The sequence below is a fragment of the Schistocerca piceifrons genome, chromosome 9 (assembly GCF_021461385.2).
Source record: "Schistocerca piceifrons isolate TAMUIC-IGC-003096 chromosome 9, iqSchPice1.1, whole genome shotgun sequence".
NCBI classification, from domain to species: domain Eukaryota; kingdom Metazoa; phylum Arthropoda; class Insecta; order Orthoptera; family Acrididae; genus Schistocerca; species Schistocerca piceifrons.
Window position 1 is genome coordinate 206,633,535 of NC_060146.1, and position 20,157 is coordinate 206,653,691.

General features: G+C 39.2%; 1 protein-coding gene across 1 annotated transcript in view; it reads left to right on the plus strand.

Moving 5' to 3' along the window:
• The window catches only part of LOC124717049 (diphthine--ammonia ligase), a 113,121-nt gene that overhangs the window by 52,451 nt on the left and 40,513 nt on the right, over positions 1-20,157 (plus strand). Inside the window, exons 5-6 of the mRNA XM_047243723.1 lie at positions 1,553-1,644; positions 10,692-10,782. Coding sequence (XP_047099679.1) covers positions 1,553-1,644; positions 10,692-10,782 — 183 coding nt within the window. The remainder of the gene's footprint in view (positions 1-1,552; positions 1,645-10,691; positions 10,783-20,157) is intronic.

Below are 20,157 nucleotides of genomic sequence, written 5' to 3' on the forward strand. Positions count from 1 at the left end.
GTCTGGAGAGTGGAAGTGTTTAAACTCAGAAGAGTTTTCCTGGAGACATTCTGTAGCAATTCTGGATGTGTGGAGTGTCACATTGTCCTGCTGGAATTGCCCAAGTCCTTTGGAATGCACAATGAACATAAATGGATGCATGTGACCAGACAGGATGCTTATGTACGTGTCACCTGTAATAAGAGTCCTTTCAAGACCTATCAGGCGTCCCATATCACTCCAACTGCACACGCCCCACACCATTACAGAGCCTCCACCAGCTAGAACAGTCCCCTGCTGACATGCAGGGTCCATGGATTCACGAGGTTGTCTCCATACCCGTACACGTCCATCCGCTCGATACAATTTGAAACAACACTCGTCTGACCGGGCAACAAGTTTCGTGAACAGTCCAATGTCGATGTCGACAGGCCCAGACAAAGAATAAAGCTTTGTGTCGTGCAATCATCATGGGTAATCGAGTGGGCCTTTGGCTCCGAAAGCCCATATTGATGATGTTTCGTTGAATGGCTTGCGTGGTGACACTTGTTAATGGCCCAGAATTGAAGTCTGCAAAAGGGTTGCACTTCTGTCAGTTTGAATGATTCTCTTCAGTTGTTGTCGGTCCCGGTCTTGCAGAATCATTTTCCGGCCACAGCGATGTCAGAGATTTGATGTTTTATCGGATTCTGGTATTGACAGTACACTCATGAAGAGGTCACGTGGGAAAGTCCCCACTTCGTCGCTACCTCGGAGATGCTGTGTCCCATCGCTCGTGCCCCGACTATGACACCACATTCAAACTCACTTAAGTCTTCAAATTTGCCATTTTAGCAGCAGTAACCAAACTAACAACTGCACCAGACATTTATTGTCTTAGATAGGCATTCTTGACCGCAGTGCCGTATTCTGCCTCTTTATATGTCTCTGTATTTGAATACACATGCCTACACCATTTTTTTGGTGCTTCAGTGTAAAATTCCATTTTAAAAATCACATTGCTTGCAACAAGAAACAAAACTGACGTTTTCCATCAGGGCTGGGTGACTTGTGAACTGTGTCATTCTGTCGACACTCTGGGAAAAAAATAAATAAATAATTTGCAGATACCTGCCAGACTGACGAAGGTAATGCCCCAGAACGCTCTTAGCAGAAACACTCAGTATTTCTTATGGTCCTCACACAGCTTCTCCTTTTTAAAATAACTGAAGCAACGTAACATCCGATCCATCAGATGTGTGTCCATATTTGCCAGGTAAGCCCTGTAAGATGCTGACAACAGGCGATACTAGCTAACTTCGCCATATATTGTGTTACTCGTGGCAGTTACTTTCAGCTCACAAAAATAATTTCATTTTTTAGAAAAAGTAGATGTATCTCATTTAACTATGTTCATTTTTATCTCACTATTTGCTGCTCAACAGGAATTGTTGCTCACAATCGTATTGAGTGGATTTTGGATAATCTTTGCATGTAACATTGTGTGGAGTGGTTTAGTCTGTTCAGTGCGAAAGCAATTACTGCATGTAAATTGTAATTACTTGAGAGAAACAAACCTGGTGATCCTTTGCAGAAGGAGAAGTACGGGCTGAATGTTTGTGGTGAAGGTGGAGAGTATGAGAGCTTTACATTGGACTGTCCCCTGTTCACCAAGACCATTGTCATGTGAGTACTGCAGCAAACTAACAGTTTTTTCTGTGACTAGCAATGTTCAAAAGGTTTTTGAAGATGGATTACAGAAAGTATGTTTGTAACTATTTTTGCTCGTGATTTTGTGGAAATTGTATTGGAAGATTGGCAACACTACGATCAGTCTGAAATGGCTGATGAACTTTCGGTGGTTAATCTCGGTTGATGACTGTGTTGATATGAAGATAGACATCTCAATCTATAATAGCTCATTAAAGGGTGATTCATTGTACCTCTTGCACCCATTACCTTTTTGAGAGTATCGCACTGAGGATATCTAATTACTAATGTAATGCTTGTAATACAAAATATGTGTCAGGTTTGTGAAGGCAATGTTTTTGTTGATCCTCTCCCCTTACTGCTTGTAACAGTTAATTCTCCACTTGCTTGTAACTGATGCACCCCTGCTCCATCCTCATTTTGAACTCACTGGTATTAGGTCACTGTTGTGTGTAAAACGAGAGAGAACAGAAACCGCAAAAAAATGAATAATGAAACAGGCCTTCTTTGATAAGGTGCAGCGCAGTACACAACAATAAAGAATTCAACTAAAAAAAGTTGTGGCTCTTCTGAGACTAAGTATCTGTACATATTATGAAAATAGATGCACATATATATATATATATATGTATGTATGTTCCACGTCCCCTCCTAAACCACTGGACTGATTTCAACCTTTGTACACACATCATATATTGTATGGTAAGAATCGCTGTGGAGGTAAGAACCACCTACCTATCAAAGAAGTGGGGGTGAGAAGGCAGTGTAGCACAGATCAGGCATGAAAACAGGAAGGAACTGTACTGCACTGTGAAAAAAGAAGCAAAATCAGAACAGTGAACGATCCAAGCTCAAGCTGTTCAATATCGAGTGTGTCTCAGTAACACCAATGTTGTGGTTATGTTGTCATGGTGTTGGACTGTGATGCAGGAGAGTTATGTTCAAATCTCCCTTGTATCCTTTTTTTTTTCACAGAGTTATGAACTGTCCATCCTGTCATTGACACATGTGTTCTCCGTCTATAATCTTGGAAGTTATCAGACTGTACATTGCTTATAGAATGTGAGTCATGCTGTAAAAATATATTACCGTCACAGGTAAATGTGAAGAGTTGTGAGAACAGGTGAGATGACATATAGGCCTCTCACAGAAATGAAAATAACAAATAAACAGTTGTGAACTATGTTACAGCAAAGGAATTCAAGGGTCATAACTTCGAAAACGGAATGCATAAGTCATAACATGTGGCACTTTTGTAGAATGAATAGGGTGTATGTAGATCTGGAGATTCCATTCTTACACCCCGCTGTTGCAGAACAATGTCACACCACTACACAGACACAAATTTGAGCACAGTGAACACACATCTCAACAGCCAGATGCACAGTTCATAATTTGGGGGGGGGGGGGGGGGTGAAAAAAAATGAAATGGTGCACAAGCGAGATCTGAACATGGATCTCCCACTTTTCAATCCAATTTCGTGACCATGATGCTGTGGCTGCACAAACTTGCTCAATGTACAGCTTGAGATAGGAATGTTCACTGTTTCGATTTTGCTTCTTTTTTTCACAGTTCAGACAGTTCAGTACCCCTTCTTCCTGTTTTCTGCTATATCCACAAGTCACTGGATAGTGGTGCACACATCAGCAAACAGGTGAGAAACAATTATGACTCAAAGTGGGAAGACTGCCTAAGATCGGGACTCAAAACCACCCTTGAGTTGAGCAACAGGGATGGGCTATCCGCTGGGCCATCTGGGAAGGGGGGGGGGGGTTGCAATAGGGAGTTTTCCCTTGATAGTTATGTTAACACTGAACTACAAATTGAATTTGACAAGGTATTTGATGCACTGGAATTTTGCTAGCATGGAGTCGGCCTCAATGATAATGGATAATTAGTAATATGAAATTGAACTTCATAACACTAGTTCTTGATTTTTCCCATTGGAAATCATCTTGCATTTCTTTAGAGCAGTTTTTACTCTACCTGAAGGATAAATGAAATTTTCTGAAGAATGAAAAGCAAAAGGTTTTGATTATGTTTGTCATGAAACTAAGTTATTTGTTATTTTTAAAAGATTGTTACTGTAATTATAATTTTGCAGGACTCTAATAATGATTATATAAGTTATCAATAACTACTTTCTTCTCAGTTACTAGCATTAATGTGTGACAGTATGCAGTGAAAGTTACGGATAACTCACATAGTCCACCAACTACACATATACTTTATGCTTTGAATCATACGTCAATGGTGATAAAAGTGGAACATTTACGTAATGAATACAAATGAAAAGTTCTTCTCCAAATTGTTGATAGTTCCTGTAATAGATCAGAAATTGCTTCAGTACTCACTTTGTAACAAATAAATGAACTAATTGATGGTATGACACAGTAGTAATGACAGGAAGGCTACCATAGTGCTGTACACATTATTATTATTAGAGTGATCATAAACAAATCATTAATAACCTGAAGTGTTCTGATTTCTACCAGCTCAGTACTAATGAGTCCAGCAGTCAAGTGATTTACAAACAGTAAGTATAGTGCACACATCTAAACTTGGTTGATTTTTAAATTGGGGTACAGGTGAAGCGCATGCCGCTTAGGGAGAGGAGAAGTGAAGGGAACCAAGTTTTGTAACGAGTGTCTATCCTTGCCATGGATAGCTAGCTTTCTTATCTGATGAGGAGTTGTAGGTAGCACTTGTGATGCACAGGGAATCGCTTCATCATTTGTTCTCCCTCTCTCTCTCCCTCTTGTGATGCACAGGGAATCGCTTCATCATTTGTTCTCCCTCTCCCTCTCCCCCTCCCCCCTGACACACACACACACACACACACACACACACACACACGCGCGCGCACGCGCAACATGAACACAGCACAACACACACACACACACACACACACACACACACACACACACACACACACACACACACGACATGAACACAACACATGGAAAAGAAATGTGACATTCAAAATTTACAGACATGAAAGTAGATTTTTGACTGTGATAGTAATAAAAACAAAAATGAAGAATTGAATGGATCTGGAGCATGATGTGCACTGACATAGAAAAACTAAAATATAAAAAAGGTTGTTAGAAATGAGCAGTACCAATTTTCTTTATTGACTCAATAGTTTGTGGTGTAATAAAATGGTCACAAAAACTAAACATCATTCATGTTTCATTTTAAAAATGAAAGTGTTTAAGAAAATTATTTTTCATATTAGTGTTTAGTTTCGTGCTAACATTGGTGATAGTGTGGGAGCAAGATGGGGGGAGGTAAGGGGGGAGGAGGCAGGGAAATTGTTGGTTAAAGGGGGGGTGGGGGCACAAATCGCTTAGTCATCGGTCTGAGGAGGAGGGTTAATAGTTAATATCTATTTGCACATGGGGTTAATCGCCTAAGAAAAGTTGGGAATCACTGCTACAGAACAACACATTAGAGCTATCAGAACTGCCAAAGAGATTCACATGTGGTAGTGCTGGAATTTACACTTCTTGTCATTAAAATTGCAACACTAGGAAATGTAGCACATAAGAAAATTTGACTTATTGTGCATGTGTAGAATAGTAGGAAGAATACATGGTTTAATTTGTAGCTGATCTGGTCATATACAGGGAATGAAGTTTAGCACAGAAAGCAGCTGCCTCTAACAACCACAGTGGTTCCAACACAACTGGCTGTAGCATCGAACTAAAAAAGAATAAGCTCGCATGACAGATAGAGATGTATCATTCCACAGTGTGTCGACTCCACATCAGTGTCACGAATCGTAGTGGTCGGTGATCGGTGGCGTGCCAGTCCCTCGCCAGTGCTGGGGCAGATGTTTTCGAATGGTGCCATCAGGGGAACTGTCGAACATCTCACGTGCCGATGTAGATTGGATCGGCACGGGAAATGTGCATTCTCGAATTATCTTGTCAATAGATTACCCTGTGAGGGCATTGAAGGTAGGCCGAGGGTGCTAACATGACAGAAGTGTAGTGCCTGCTATCTGAGTTACTGGCTGTGTGAACCGGAGGTGATCATATTGAGTACCTGACTACACCCCGTACTACCCCACCAGGTGCAGGGCCTGTACTGAGGTGAATGAAATCTTGCCAACATTTGTTGTCCTTGGTGCCTTCACATGCCGAAACATCTGTCGTGATTTTGCTCTGTGGACGACTGGGACTCGTCTGAAAAGGTTAAGTGAGCCATTCAAGTGTCCAGAGTTATTGTCCAGTGTAGCACTATCAGTCTGCCTCCATCTGCTGTGGTGTCAGGGGAAGCCACAGCCATGGTGATCATGCTCCCAGTCCCGTGGAGCAGGCTTCAATGCGAGATGCTTATAATAGTTTGCACAATGAAACTTTGTCTCAAAACTTAGCAGAAAATCCAGAGAGATGTAAAATATGCTAGTGGCAGGACACAATCAATGCCTTCTCTGCGCAAGAGCAATAAAAGTACTATCGATGGCAGTGCTGTTAAAGCAGAGCTACCGAACACAGCCTTCCGAAATTCTGTTGCCAAAGAAGCTGAAGTCAGTATTCCAGAATTTGAATCGAGAATGATTGCCATCATGAGTGACTTAAAAGTGGATATCCTCTGAATACCAAGGCAACTGAAATCACTTAATAAAAGCAAGTCTTCCAGTCCAAATTTTATGCCAATTAGGTTTCTTTCAGAGTATGCTGTTGCAATAGCTCTCTGTTTAACAATCATATACAACTATCGCTTGATAAAAGATCTGTACCCAAAGACTGGAAGGTTGCACCAATATTCAAGAAAGGCAATAGGAATAATCCACTAAAATGATGTTGTTGTCCAGCAGGAGTTTGGAACATATATTGCATTCCAACATTATTGAAGAGAACGGTCTATTGACATACAGTCATCACAAATTTAGGAAACATCATTCTTGTGAAACACATGATGTGTTGAATGCTATCAACAAGGCACTTCAAAGTGATTCTGTATTTCTAAATTTCCAAAAGGCTTTTGACATTCTGTACATCACATGCGGCCTGTAATCAAATTGTGTGCTTATGGAATATCTTCTCATTTATGCGACTGGATTTGTCATTTCCTTTCAGAGGTTCGTAGTAATTGACAGAAAGTCATCAAGTAAAACAGAAGTGATTTCTGGCATTCACCAGGGTAGTGTGCAAGCCACCTGCTGTTCCTTATCTATACAAATGATTAGGAGACAATCTGAGCAACCGTGTTAGATTGCTTGCAAATGATACTGTCATTTATCATCTAGTAAAGTTATCAGAAGATTGAAACAAATTGCAAAACAGTTTAGAAAAGATATCTGTGTGGTGGGAACATTTGCAGTTGATGCTAAATAATGAAAAGTGTGAAATTATCCACATGAGTGCTAAAAGGAATTTGTTAAACTTTTGTTACGTGATAATTCAATCACATTTAACTGTAAATTCAAGTAAATATCTAGGAATTACAATTATGGACAACTTTAATTGAAAAGAACACAAAGAAAATGTTGTGGGAAAGGCACACCAAAGACTGTGTTTTATTAGCAGGACACTTATAAAATGTAACGGGTCTACTAAAGAGACTGCCTACACTATGCTTGTCCATCCTCTTTTAGAATACTGGTGTGCGGTGTGGTATCCTTACCAGATAGGATGAACGGAGTACATTGAGAAAGTTCAAAGAAGAGCAGCACATTTTGTATTATCAAGAAATACGGGAGAGAGTCATGAACATGATATAGGATTTGGGGTGGACATCATTAAAGCAAAGGCATTTCTCATTGTGCCAGTATCTTCTCATGAAATTTCAAACGTCAACTTTCTCCTCCGAATACAAAAATATTTTGTTGATGCTGACCTACATAGGGAGAAATGATCATCATAATAAAATAGGGAAAATCTGAGTTCACACAAAAAATATAGGTGTTCATTTTTTCCATGTACTGTTCGAGAGTGGAATAACAGAGAATTATTGCGAAGGTGGTTCAGTGAACCCACTGCCAGACACTTAAATGGGATTTGCGGTGTATCCACGTAGATGCAGATACTGCACAACTCAGTGAACGAAATGTCTCCTCTCGGGCTCTTGTTGGGTGGGACTGTTGAGATCCAGCACGGTATGGAGTGTGGCTCTCTTGAACCCATACATTCCACATTCACACGAGTCAAGACATCACGACCGATACAAGCACTGGTATCACAGAACGATAAACTGCAATCTTCATAAGATATGCCTTTCTGCTATTTCTGGTTTCTGATGTGTTCTGGCAGACACTTCTCCTTCATACACGAGGCAGAACACAATATTCTCACAAACACATATAATTTAAACCCAACTTGTAAGGCAGTAAACCACTGCATAATCTTTCCCTATATACACAGCCCAGTCACATTAATGTGACCACCACCTGTGCTCAACGTCAGTGTGCAGACAGCAGGTGGCAGCACTAGCAGCGGAGGGTATATAAAATGTGGCGGAGGATGTGGAAAACAGTGCAGTGATTGCTTTAATGTGGAAATGGAGCAATTCGTCTAATGTCCCAAAGGGCACGATCATTGGCTTTCGGGCCAAAGGTGGAAGCATTTCCGAAATGTCTAAGTTTATCAACTGTTTGCATGCTACTGTGGCTAAAGCGTTCTGTGTGTAGCAAACTTCTGCTACTCAAAACTGATGCTATGGGCACCACGGACCATAGATGATGGGAATGAATGACGACTGTAGATGAGTGTACAGGTGAGCAGAGTGCAACTGTTGAGCAAATGACTGCCCAGATGAACTGAAGGGCAGTGGGCAGTGTCTCCTCAATGACACTTCAGCAAACATTCCTGCATTTGGGCCTCGGTGGTAAGTGCCTGGTTCGTGCACCCGTGCCAACAGCTGTTAATAAGTGGTGAAGGCTTGAATTTCCATGCCAGTAGTGCAACTGCATGTCAACTGATTGGTGACAGGTGGCCTTTTCAGATAACCATGTCTTATGCTCCGTCAGACAGTTGGCTGTTGGCGTGTACCATCTGGAATCAAACGCTCGCAATCAGAAATGAGCATTATGATCTGGGGAATATTTTTGTGGCTTTCTGTGGGTGATCTCATTCTGGAAGGCACAATGGATTGACACAAGCACACATCTATCGTTGTTGACTGTGTCTGTTGGCACAACAGCATCTACCAACATGATAATGCAATGCGTCACAGCTCGCATTGTTCATGCGTGGTTCAAAGAGGACACAATAAGTACACTGTGCCACCCTGCCACAAAAGTCCCCACATTTAAAGCCAATTGAGAATCTCCAGGACCACCTCGATCAGCTGTTCGTGCCAAAGATTCTCGAGCCAGAGCCAGAGGTGGGTATTCGGGCTTCTGACAAATGCTCACGTTAATGGAGATGGACCATGTGCAAATGCATTGAAATGCTGAGTATATGGATATCAGAGCATATAGTAGTCATTTTGTCAATTCGGTGTTTGTCACCTGCCATCATCATGGTGTTGCAACTTTAATGGCTAGCAGCATATGAGGGGAAAATGGAATTGTGTGATCATACGAGTGACATTTCATAAGTAATGCACCGGTTGGTATTACTGTTGATCGTTTGTTGCAACAACAATGAAAATTGTCAGCTGTAGTTGGGAGCTTGAGGAAGAAGCATGTGTTTTTGTTTATTGTTGAGTACTCTAACGTAAAACTGGTGAGATGTAGAAATGGACCCTGCAGGGTTCTCAGGTACTATAACTGTTGAAGACCAGACGTCATACATCGAGATTGAGACTTTACACTGCAAAAACCTGACAGAAATCTACAGTGCATTAAGTGAAGTTTGTGGTGAGTTTACAGTGGACCTTAGTACTGTTTCACATTGGGTTAATCATTTTCATGGTGGTCACATGAGCTCGGATGATAATCTGAGATCCAGAATGCCAAAAATGTCAACAGATGAACAAAGTGTGAAACTTGTGGCAGATGCTCTTGAAGAAGATCTCAGTGTGCTGAAGAGAAGCAGAAATGCTTGGACACTGCAACCATTCAAACAATGATTCGACTGTGGAGGTTAAGAATTCTTGTGTCTAATTGTCGCTGTTGATGAAATGTCGATTAGAGACTCTGAACCGGAGTTGAAATCACAGTTCAAATAGAGGAGAGCTTCAGATTCTCCACATCCAGAAAAAATTTCATCGCGATCAATTGAAACTTGAGCAAATGATGATTTTTTGCTTGTGATCACCAAGGAATCATGACAGATAAGAGTCCTATGTGGAGCAAGTGTAACAGCAGTGTATTATTGCAACTTTATGCAAAACATGAACAGAAAAATGCACAAAACCCGACTTCAGTTGCTCGAGATGGGCCACTTATTATCCACAACAATGCTTGCCCACATATCGGCAATGTAAAACTGTGTGAATACGGATGGCAAGTGTTGCCGCATACTCCGTACAGCCGAGATGTGAGTCAACCAAACTTTGATTTGTCCCTGAAGTTGAAAAAACCTAAAAAAATCCTATTTGTGAGCATCATTATCTTTCTCTGGAAGCCTTTCTACTACCATTACCCGAGCCATCCAACAGATGGAAAGAAGTGGTGTCCTGGATGGAACACTAGAGGTTCCGAGATGTTGGGATTCAGTCGTATAGAAGCTGTGACACTATATTGAAGGACTGTAAAGAGATATTGAAAAACAAAATTAAATGTGTAAGTAAAAAAAAAAAAAAAAAAATTGTGTGTTATTTATAAAATGTCTCGCATAGTTGCTTTCAAAAGCAAAGAGTTTTTAAAGAGGCTATACTAGAAGAGTGATAAAATACATATATAGAATACTGCAGGGCTCCTGTGCCATGGGACTGTGCACTTTCAGCTGCTCACCTGGTGAAGAAACCCAGACACATAGATTATTATGTTTTTCAGAGATCGTAACACTGTGTTGTTGGATTTATGTGTAGACTGTATACAGTCACATTTCAGTGGTGATTTATGAATATCCTTCACTTACAATGTATGACAGACTGTGTGGACTGTTTATTACTATGCATATTGCAGAGATGAAGCAGAAACCATCATCCACTCAGATGATGCTATAGCACCTGTGGGCTACCTTGTTTTCAAGAAGTTGCATCTCGTTGAAAAGGAGGTAAGTTGCTTTTGATAAATTGACAGTATCTGCACTTGGTCAAAATTTTCCTAAAGTAAGCTTACAGGTGTGTTATTAACTCTGGGATGCCAGTGTTTGCCCTGTTTTCGGCTCAGTAGGTTTTCTGTTTTAATAGTGAAGGGGGAGACATATAGAAATGTATGCCTTATATGTTCAAATTTTAAACATCCTGCATTGTCTGATTTTGAAATCTATGTTGACATCTACAGGTTCCGAAAAGTGATGTAGTGATATTGTGAGGTGTAATTTCAGAGTATTCTCTCTTTCACATTCGACGTCTATAACGATGTAGCTCCTCGAAACTAAATTACAGTTGAATAAAGTAACTTGTGTGACACCAGTTTACCGCATCGGCTGTTATTTTTGCAACTAACCATTCTTTTATTTTGTGTTGTTCACTACTGCATAGTGGTTTTGCTTTTGCTGTGTAGCCATTCTTGAGTGACTATACGTACCAGATATAACACAATTAAAAGACAAAGCATAAATCAAACATTGGTTGTCATTGGTTGTTTAGTTGACAGAATGAACAGAGAATTTACAAAATGTAACCTATTAGATGCAAATACCTGATTTACAATCAAAATACTTGTCCGTGTCACACAATTTTATAACCAGTGTGTGTATGGCATGATGAACAACAAAATTAAACATGAATCAAGTAATGTTAAAAATCTAAGTACACATAAAGGGATAAATGTTTAACTACATTACTGAACTTTAAATTTATAGGCATAAACCAGATGTTGTGGAAACAGTAGTTACATAGTGTAGTCAATTAAAAGGGAAGGAGGTACTAAACTGTGACAGCAACACCTTTTAGTTAATTAATCAGACATTTAGAAGGATATACTCTCTGTATAATTTTTGCCAACATTGAGAGTGACATAGTACAATGTATAAGTGGCAGAGAGTGCGAGGTTCATAGGTCCCATCTACATTTATCTTAACATAGAAATTTTTGTGAAAGTTATTTACACAATATACTGTAATTAAATATGTGACAACACGAAGTACAACTTCCATTTTCCTGCTTAATTACAGCAGCAACAAAGAACAACCAGATAAAATGAGACAACAGTATTAATTAAGAGTGACAATATTTATGTAATATTTACTGTTTTACATTATGCCAAAATATATGCTTGACCAGTCCATGCACCATCTCATGCCTTCCATTTTAATAACAGCAGTAGTCAGTGATAAACCTCTGGATAAAATGTGGAAAATAAAGACAACAAGCATGGGGGCTTATGCCCTTAACCAGACCAGGCACATTATTTATACCAGGTCACAGATTTAAAAGATAATATATGACAGCTTTCATTAAAATTAGTAATTATACTGAAATAAAGGAATGTATGAACAGATTTTTCTGTTTTCTTCTTGACAATAACAACAAAAAGCATCTAGAAACTTTATGAATAAGTAAACATAAAAAAGATGAACTGCGCACTATCATGAATTGGACATTTTATTAGATTTCTGTGCACTGATGCTAACAATCCAGATCCCACAGTTGAATAATCATGATGACAGAACAATGAATGTAATCAGGTTTCAACATTTGTGTCAGCATCATTTAAGGTAGAAATGTATAATATTTATGGCTGCAACAGAATTGCAGATAGGCATTGCCCAATTGATTGTATCAGTATTTGGCAGTCAATAATTACACTCCTCTTGATTTCTTGTACTTATCATATGATTCCAATAGAGGCTCTGGTCTTGACAAGTTTATAAAAGGAACATAAGCTGTTAACGTTGGTTCATCATAGCATATTCTTCAACTCACCATTGTCAATAATATGTTTCCTTCCAATTATGTAAAAATGACACTGGATAAAATGATGAGTTCCAATTGATCACCATTTTTAAGATCAACTAATTTTATTTTTTTCTGCTTTCATTGGTGTAATATGATCAGTAATATTCTTGATACAGTTAGATTTTACTGTAGACATTTCACAGTACAAAACTTTAGTTTATTAAATCTGGAAGCAAGTGACAGACTTAGTTGCCTATGCCTTTCCTCCTCAAACACTCCACAAAGACACTATTGAAAACATTGTAATACAGAAAACCAGGAAAGATATCTTGTTGGTCGAAAGAGTTTTTATGGTTACATTACAGCAGTTCCTAGATGACATTTATAAAGAGAGTCATAATCAAAACACAAATATATTTTTTGGAAAAAGAACAATTAAATATTCCTAAGCATAATTTTTGATAATGAGATATTGTTATTTCGGTAATGTTAAATTTATAATTTTCTTCTGGTTACAGATGAAAGAAACAGATCTAAGACTGTGAAAGAAATGAATTGTCAAAATATAAAGCAAAAGTATAAAAGAATAAATGAAATTCCAAATAACAGTTGCCAAGTGTCATAATGATTCTGAAAGCTCCCTTAATGAAAATAAGATATGCAATTTTCAAAGAAATATTGTCAAAATAGGAATGGTATCTAACAGTTCATTAAACAGAGAATTTTTGACAATTACTATTAATTGGGTGACGCAATAGTTCAGATTTGTTTCAAGATGTATAAATCAGAATGTGATAAAAAAGTATACGGCAACCAGTATACCAAAACAATATGAAAGCTACACTGACTTCTCTTATCTTAATAATTATTGCAATAAAACTACTGTAACTGGATAAAAAATTGAAAAATAAAAATAGTAACTAATGAAAGGCAGATAGATATGTATTAGAATAAGTCATCCATTCTACATCTATATACGTACATTGCAAGCCATCGTACAGTGTGTGGTGGAGGATACCATTTACCACAACTAGTTGTTTCCTCCCCTGTTCCACTCACAGATAGGAGGGAAAAATGACTATCTGTGGGCCTACATATGAGCCCTGATTTCTGGTATCTTATCTTCGTGGTCTCTATGCGAAATGTATGTCGGCGGCAGTAGGATCGTTCCTTAGCCAGTTTGAAAGGCTGCTTCTCTAAATTTTCTCAGTAGTGTCCCTCAAAAAGAATGTGTCCTTCCCTCTAGCAATTCCCATTTGACCTTCTGAAGCATTTCTGTAACACTTGTATGTTTGAGCCTACCGGTAACAAATCTAGCAGCCAGTCTCTGAATTTCTTCGATGTCTTTCTTGAATCTGATACGGTGCGGATCGAGAATGGGTCTCACTGGTGTCGTGTTTGTGGTCTCCTTTACAGATGAATCACACTATCCCAAAATTCTCCCAGTTAATCAAAGTTGATCGTCTGCCTTCCCTACCACAATCTTCACACACTTGTCCCATATGATATCACTTTACTATGTTATGCCCAGATATTTAAACGATGTGACTGTGTCAGTCAGGACACTACTAATGATGTATTTGAACATTTCGGATTTGTTTTTCTACACACCTGCGTTAACTTACATTTTTCCACATTTAGAGCTAGCTGCCATTCATCACACCGACTAGAAATTTTGTGCAACTCATTTTGTATCCTTCTATAGTCACTCAGTGATGGCACCTTCCCTTACGCCACAGTATCGTAAGCAAATACCCACAGACTGCTGCTCATTCTGACTGCCAGATCATTCAAGTACATGGAGAATAGTAGTGTAGGGTGTCTACGACCCGGGACAACCGGGAGATCTGGGAAAAACCCGGGAATTTTTCCATCCGGGAGAAAACCGGGAAAAACCCGGGAATTTTTTTGAACCCTGGAATTTTTCATTGTTTTTGTTCTCAGTTAAATTTTTGTAATTTTGACTGGTAAGAGCCAATACTCTAACAAAGGATATTACTGTATCCTGCTACTGCAGAATAATACTGCAGCCATAAAACGTGACTGAGAGAAAAAACTAAAATAAAACTTAAATTGCAAAAGAAATGCGCCATATGCAGCAACAAAACACAGTGCTCATACAAGCGTCTGCCAACAGCAAAATGTGTCAATAGCTTTAGGAAGACTATGCAATGCTTCGTAACAACAAATTGCCTCCAATGAGCATGACGTCACAACTGTTAACATTAGATTTGTTTTTGCAGTTACGAGTGGGATCATGCGCATGTGCAGTTGGTTAGTATCTTCTTCCGCTTCTGCCTACAGAAATGTGGCTGTTGGCTGTGTAAGCAGTCACAGTAAAAAAAAAAAAAAAAAAAAAGAAAGAAAGCAGCTAGGTGCTACCGGTAAAAATTTTACTGGCGCGCTGAAGCTGCCAAATTGGGCAGCAGCCCTGGATCTAGGAATGCGTAGGAGGGGGGGGGGGGGGGGGGGAGAGGGAATTCATATAAAACTTGTTTCACAAAGCGCCTAGCATCCAGCACACATTGGTCTATCGATTATTCGTATGACTTTGAAACGTGTCCCTGTCGGTTTTTGAGCATTGTTGAACACATTCTAAGTCGATTTCTGAATGAATCATAAGTTGATTTGTGAATGCGTGCATAGTGTACGTGATGTCTCTGTCAGTGGAATCCTTGTCACATCTAGAAATAAACTTTCCTGCAGACAAAAGGGGCTACACGAGCTGAGCAGAGTATAATCGAATGAAAGAAAGCCAACCACTGTTTGATTATGTGGTTGATAGGGTTTGCGAATGATGAGCGTTGTTACGATTACCAGTGAAATCCATAGATTCAGACTGCCAGAGTGCGAATAAATGACTAACAGGAATAACAGGTAAGAAAGATTATGTATTATCTTCTCGGTGTATCCAAGAAAATGAAATTTTGACAGAAAATTTTTGGCCAGGTCGCTATACTAGCAAGGGCCAGTTGTACCGTCTCCGGCTAGCAGCTGCTTTAAGGTCTATTCTGGAAGTAGCACGGAAATGTACGAACACATAACAATGCCTAACCGGAGAATAATCGCGGGATAACTAAACTGGTTATTCTGGCAGAGTTAGTGAAGTTAACCAGCAAATAAGCTTTGACATTGGCAGGAATAGATACAGAATTAGTGATGACAACATTGTTTGTTAGAACGAGGAAGGAGAAGAAACGGGGACGTCACACAAATTATGGAAGAATAAGACGATTACAAATTTTTATAAAAATTTCGCACTACTATTTCTCGATCTCATGCTTGAGAAACCGGAGCGTATGAATGAAGTGTAAAACTATTTCCTAACGTAAAGCTTTTTGCTTGTAGTAAGCCTAATAGGCATTTGATATTGGTACTTCGTGAATTATATTCTGCCGTGTTATAAAAATGACCATTTCTGCCAAAACAGTCTCAACTATTTGGCGTGTGTTACAATTGCTGCAGTATTATAAAGGCCTATTTTGTTTTATCTCGCAGACAATGACAAAATATAGGTAATCAGGTTGAGAAACCACACCAGTCTTGGGCCTATTTGTGATTATAGCTTTTTCAGTATTAGACGACGACATTTCGATTTTTCAAGTAGCAAAATGTATGACGAACTTTGATGAGGTAACAGATCCTTTCGCAGAAAGGAAAGCACGCCATGTAAGGCTGTAGCAAGATTAGAGAGAAAAAAATTCTAGGAGCTAGGGATTGAAGAAATGTGTACTGTCTTGCTTGTCTCTTCTCTTTACTGGCTTTATATATCCTATACTTAATTTTATGTCACACAAATCAGCAAGTTGTTAGCTAATAGGGAATAAAGAGTGCAAATTTTCTGAAGAGTTTTTTTTTAAAAAAAAGAAAAAAAGAAAAGAAAAAAGAGGGTCAGGATGTCACACCGGCCGACTGGAAGCAGGAGAGGCACCATAGGAATATAGGAATATAGTTTGATGGCATCCAGTACAAAATATACACGTTTCAATTCCACAGACCGAAATACAGTGACGTGCGATAGAAGAATGCTGTGTGAAGAGGTGTGGCACTGCACTTTGGCACACTTAAGATCAGATAACATGTCTTACAATTCCTCGGACACGTATGTTGTATGTATCAGAGTCTTCAGAAAGATGTCCGCTACAAAATGAACGTATTTTTGAAAATTCAAATTTTTAAATTTTTGACGTCCTATCTCAAACGCTCGAGGGACGCCACTATCTACTATTGCCCCAGTTCGGAAATATTGTAGATATGGGTCTGATGCGCAGAGCAGTCTGAGCTATAATAGGGAAGCGGGTAGTCTCCATGTGACCGGTGTTTACATTTAGTGATTTTGCTGTTTCCTCTTTGTCTACTGCACTCACGTCAAATGAAAACAAAATTGATTTCTTTGGCCGGGAGCTATCATGTGAATTAAAATACATTCACATAATTACGGAAGGCTAAAATACATTATTAGTTTCAAATTTTATTTCCACCTTTCTGACAGTCAAGCATTAATTGCCATGCAGAACAATGAAGTTATTTTTATCGGTTTGCTGAAGAAATTTTCTTTTATTAATCTTTTTCGCTGAGGCAGTCAATATATTTGAAACAAAGGGTTTAATTTCAAACTATTGGCTAGTTTCAACTCTTCGTTGCATTTCAAGTGTACATTTTCATCTTCTAGCACGTATAGAACATGATAATAACAAAGTACTGGTACCCAAGGAAATTTACATCCCGAAGCCACATTGAGAAGCTTAATATCAGGTAGATGCGTACTTCACTGGGAATCTGGGACTCATTTAGAAATCGGCTCTTTGATGACGAGCCACTTAGAAGAATTTATAGCCCAGAAGATTATGTCGTTATTAAAAAAATTTACTGGCACATTTGTTTGATATATCTTAAAATGTAATATGTGCATGAAAGACCAACATTATATGTGAAAGCTTAGCTTCTCTTGCAGCGTATTGGCCTTAGAGACCAATATTATATGTGAAAGCTTTGGTTTTCTTGTAGTAACATTATATATATTAATTTTTCACCATTAACTTTTCCTGTTCGTGTGTTCACGCTACTTAAGAGTGATGTTGCTATTGGCTGACTACACAACGTGTCCGAAGCTCTGAATATCCGCTGTCATTGGCTGGCGAGATCATGTGACATGAGCTATGACTGGCCTACAAATACGCATCGCAATCTCGATTTCAATGCTTCGGAAATTAACATGCGGTGTTTGGTGGAATTCGAATTTATACTTTCGTAATACGAAAATATGCAGCGTACATGTTACTGCACATCAAACATCTTTCCAAAAGGTGTTTCGTTTTCTAAAGCACCGGGAAATTCTACACCCATGTATAAAACCATAACCGTTCAAAGGATTGATAAGTTGTACAGTTCCGAGAGAAAATATACTGTCAATTAACAGGGAAAAACTATGTTTCCACCCAGGAGAAAGTATATTTTTAACCGGGAAATCTGGGAGAAATCCAGGAATTTTTTTTCCTTGTCCACGTATACATCCTGTAGTGGTCCTATTACATGTCCATGGGGCATTCTTGAAGATAGCCTTGTCTCTGATAAACACTCACAGTCAAGGACAGCATCTTGGGTTCTATAGCTCAAGAAGTCTTCAAGGCTCTCACGTATCTGGGAAACTATTCCATTTGCATATTCCTTCTTTAACAATCTGCAGTAGATCACTGTGTCAAATGCTTTTCAGCAGTCGAGGAATATCCAGGCAGTCTGTTGCTCTTCATCTGTAGTCTGCAGGATATCTTGTGAGGAAAGGGCAAGCTGAGTTTCACACAAGTCATTCTTTCTGAAACCATGCTGATTTGTGGACAGAAGCTTTTCTGTGTCAAGGAAATTTATTGTATTCTAATTGAAATGATGTTGTTGTTGTGGTCTTCAGTCGTGAGACTGGTTTGATGCAGCTCTCCATACTACTCTATCCTGTGCAAGCTTTATCTCCCAGTACCTACTGCAGCCTACACCCTTCTTAATCTGCTTAGTGTATTCATCCCTTGGTCTCCCTCTATGATTTTTACCCTCCACGCTGCCCTCCAGTACTAAATTGGTGATCCCTTGATGCCTCAGCACATGTCCTACCAACCGACCCCTTCTTCTAGTCAAGTTGTGCCACAAACTGCTCTTCTCCCCAATTCTGTTCAATACCTCCTCATTAGTTATGTGGTCTATCCATCAAATCTGCAGCATTCTTCTGTAGCCCACATTTCGAAAGCTGCTATTCTCTTCTTGTCCAAACTATTTATCATCCATGTTTCACTTCCATACATGGCTACACTCCATACAAATACTTTCAGAAATGACTTCCTGACACTTAAATCTATACTCGATGTTAACAAATTTCTCTTCTTCAGAAACGCTTCCCTTGCCATTGCCAGTCTACATTTTATATCCTCTCTACTTCGACAATCATCAGTTATTTTGCTCCCCAAATAGCAACACTCATTTACTACTTTAAGTGTCTCATTTCCTAATCTAACTCCCTCAGCATCACCAGACTTAATTCGACTACATTCCATTATCCTCGTTTTGCTTTTGTTGGTGTTCATCTTATATCCTCCTTTCAAGACACTGTCCATTCCGTTCAACTGCTCTTCCAAGTCCTTTGCTGTCTGTGACAGAATTACAATGTCATCGGCAAACCTCAAAGTTTTTATTTCTTCTCCGTGGATTTTAATACCTACACCAAATTTTTCTTTTATTACATTTACTGCTTGCTCAATACACAGATTGAATAACATCGGCGAGAGGCTAGAAACCTGTCTCACTCCCTTCCCAACCACTGCTTCCCTTTCATGCCCCTCGACTCTTATAACTGCCATCTGGTTTCTGTACAAATTGTAAATAGACTTTTGCTCCCTGTATTTTACACCTGCCACCTTTAGAATTTGAAAGAGAGTATTCCAGTCAACATTGTCAAAAGCTTTCTCTAAGTCTACAAATGCTAGAAACGTAGGTTTGCCTTTCCTTTATCTTTCTTCTAAGATAAGTCGTAAGGTCAGTATTGCCTCACGAATTCCAACATTTCTATGGAATCCAAACTGATCTTCCCCAAGGTTGGCTTTTACCAATTTTTCCATTCTTCTGTAAAGAATTCGCGTTAGTATTTTGCAGCTGTGACTTATTAAACTGATAGTTTGTTAATTTTCACATCTGTCAACACCTGCTTTCTTTGGGATTGGAATTATTATATTCTTCTTGAAGTCTGAGGGTATTTCGCCTGTGTCATACATCTTGCTCACCAGATGGTAGAGTTTTGTCAGGACTGGCTCTCCCAAGGCCATCAGTAGTTCTAATGGAATGTTGTCTACTCCCGGGGCCTTGTTTGAACTTACGTCTTTCAGTGCTCTATCAAACTCTTCACGCAGTATGATATCTCCCATTTCATCTTCATCTACATCCTCTTCCATTTCCATAACATTGCCCTCAAGTACATCGCCCTTGTATAGACCCTCTATATACTCCTTCCACCTTTCTGCTTTCCCTTCTTCGCTTAGAACTGGGTTTCCATCTGAGCTCTTGATGTTCATACAAGTGGTTCTCTTCTCTCCAAAGGTCTCTTTAAT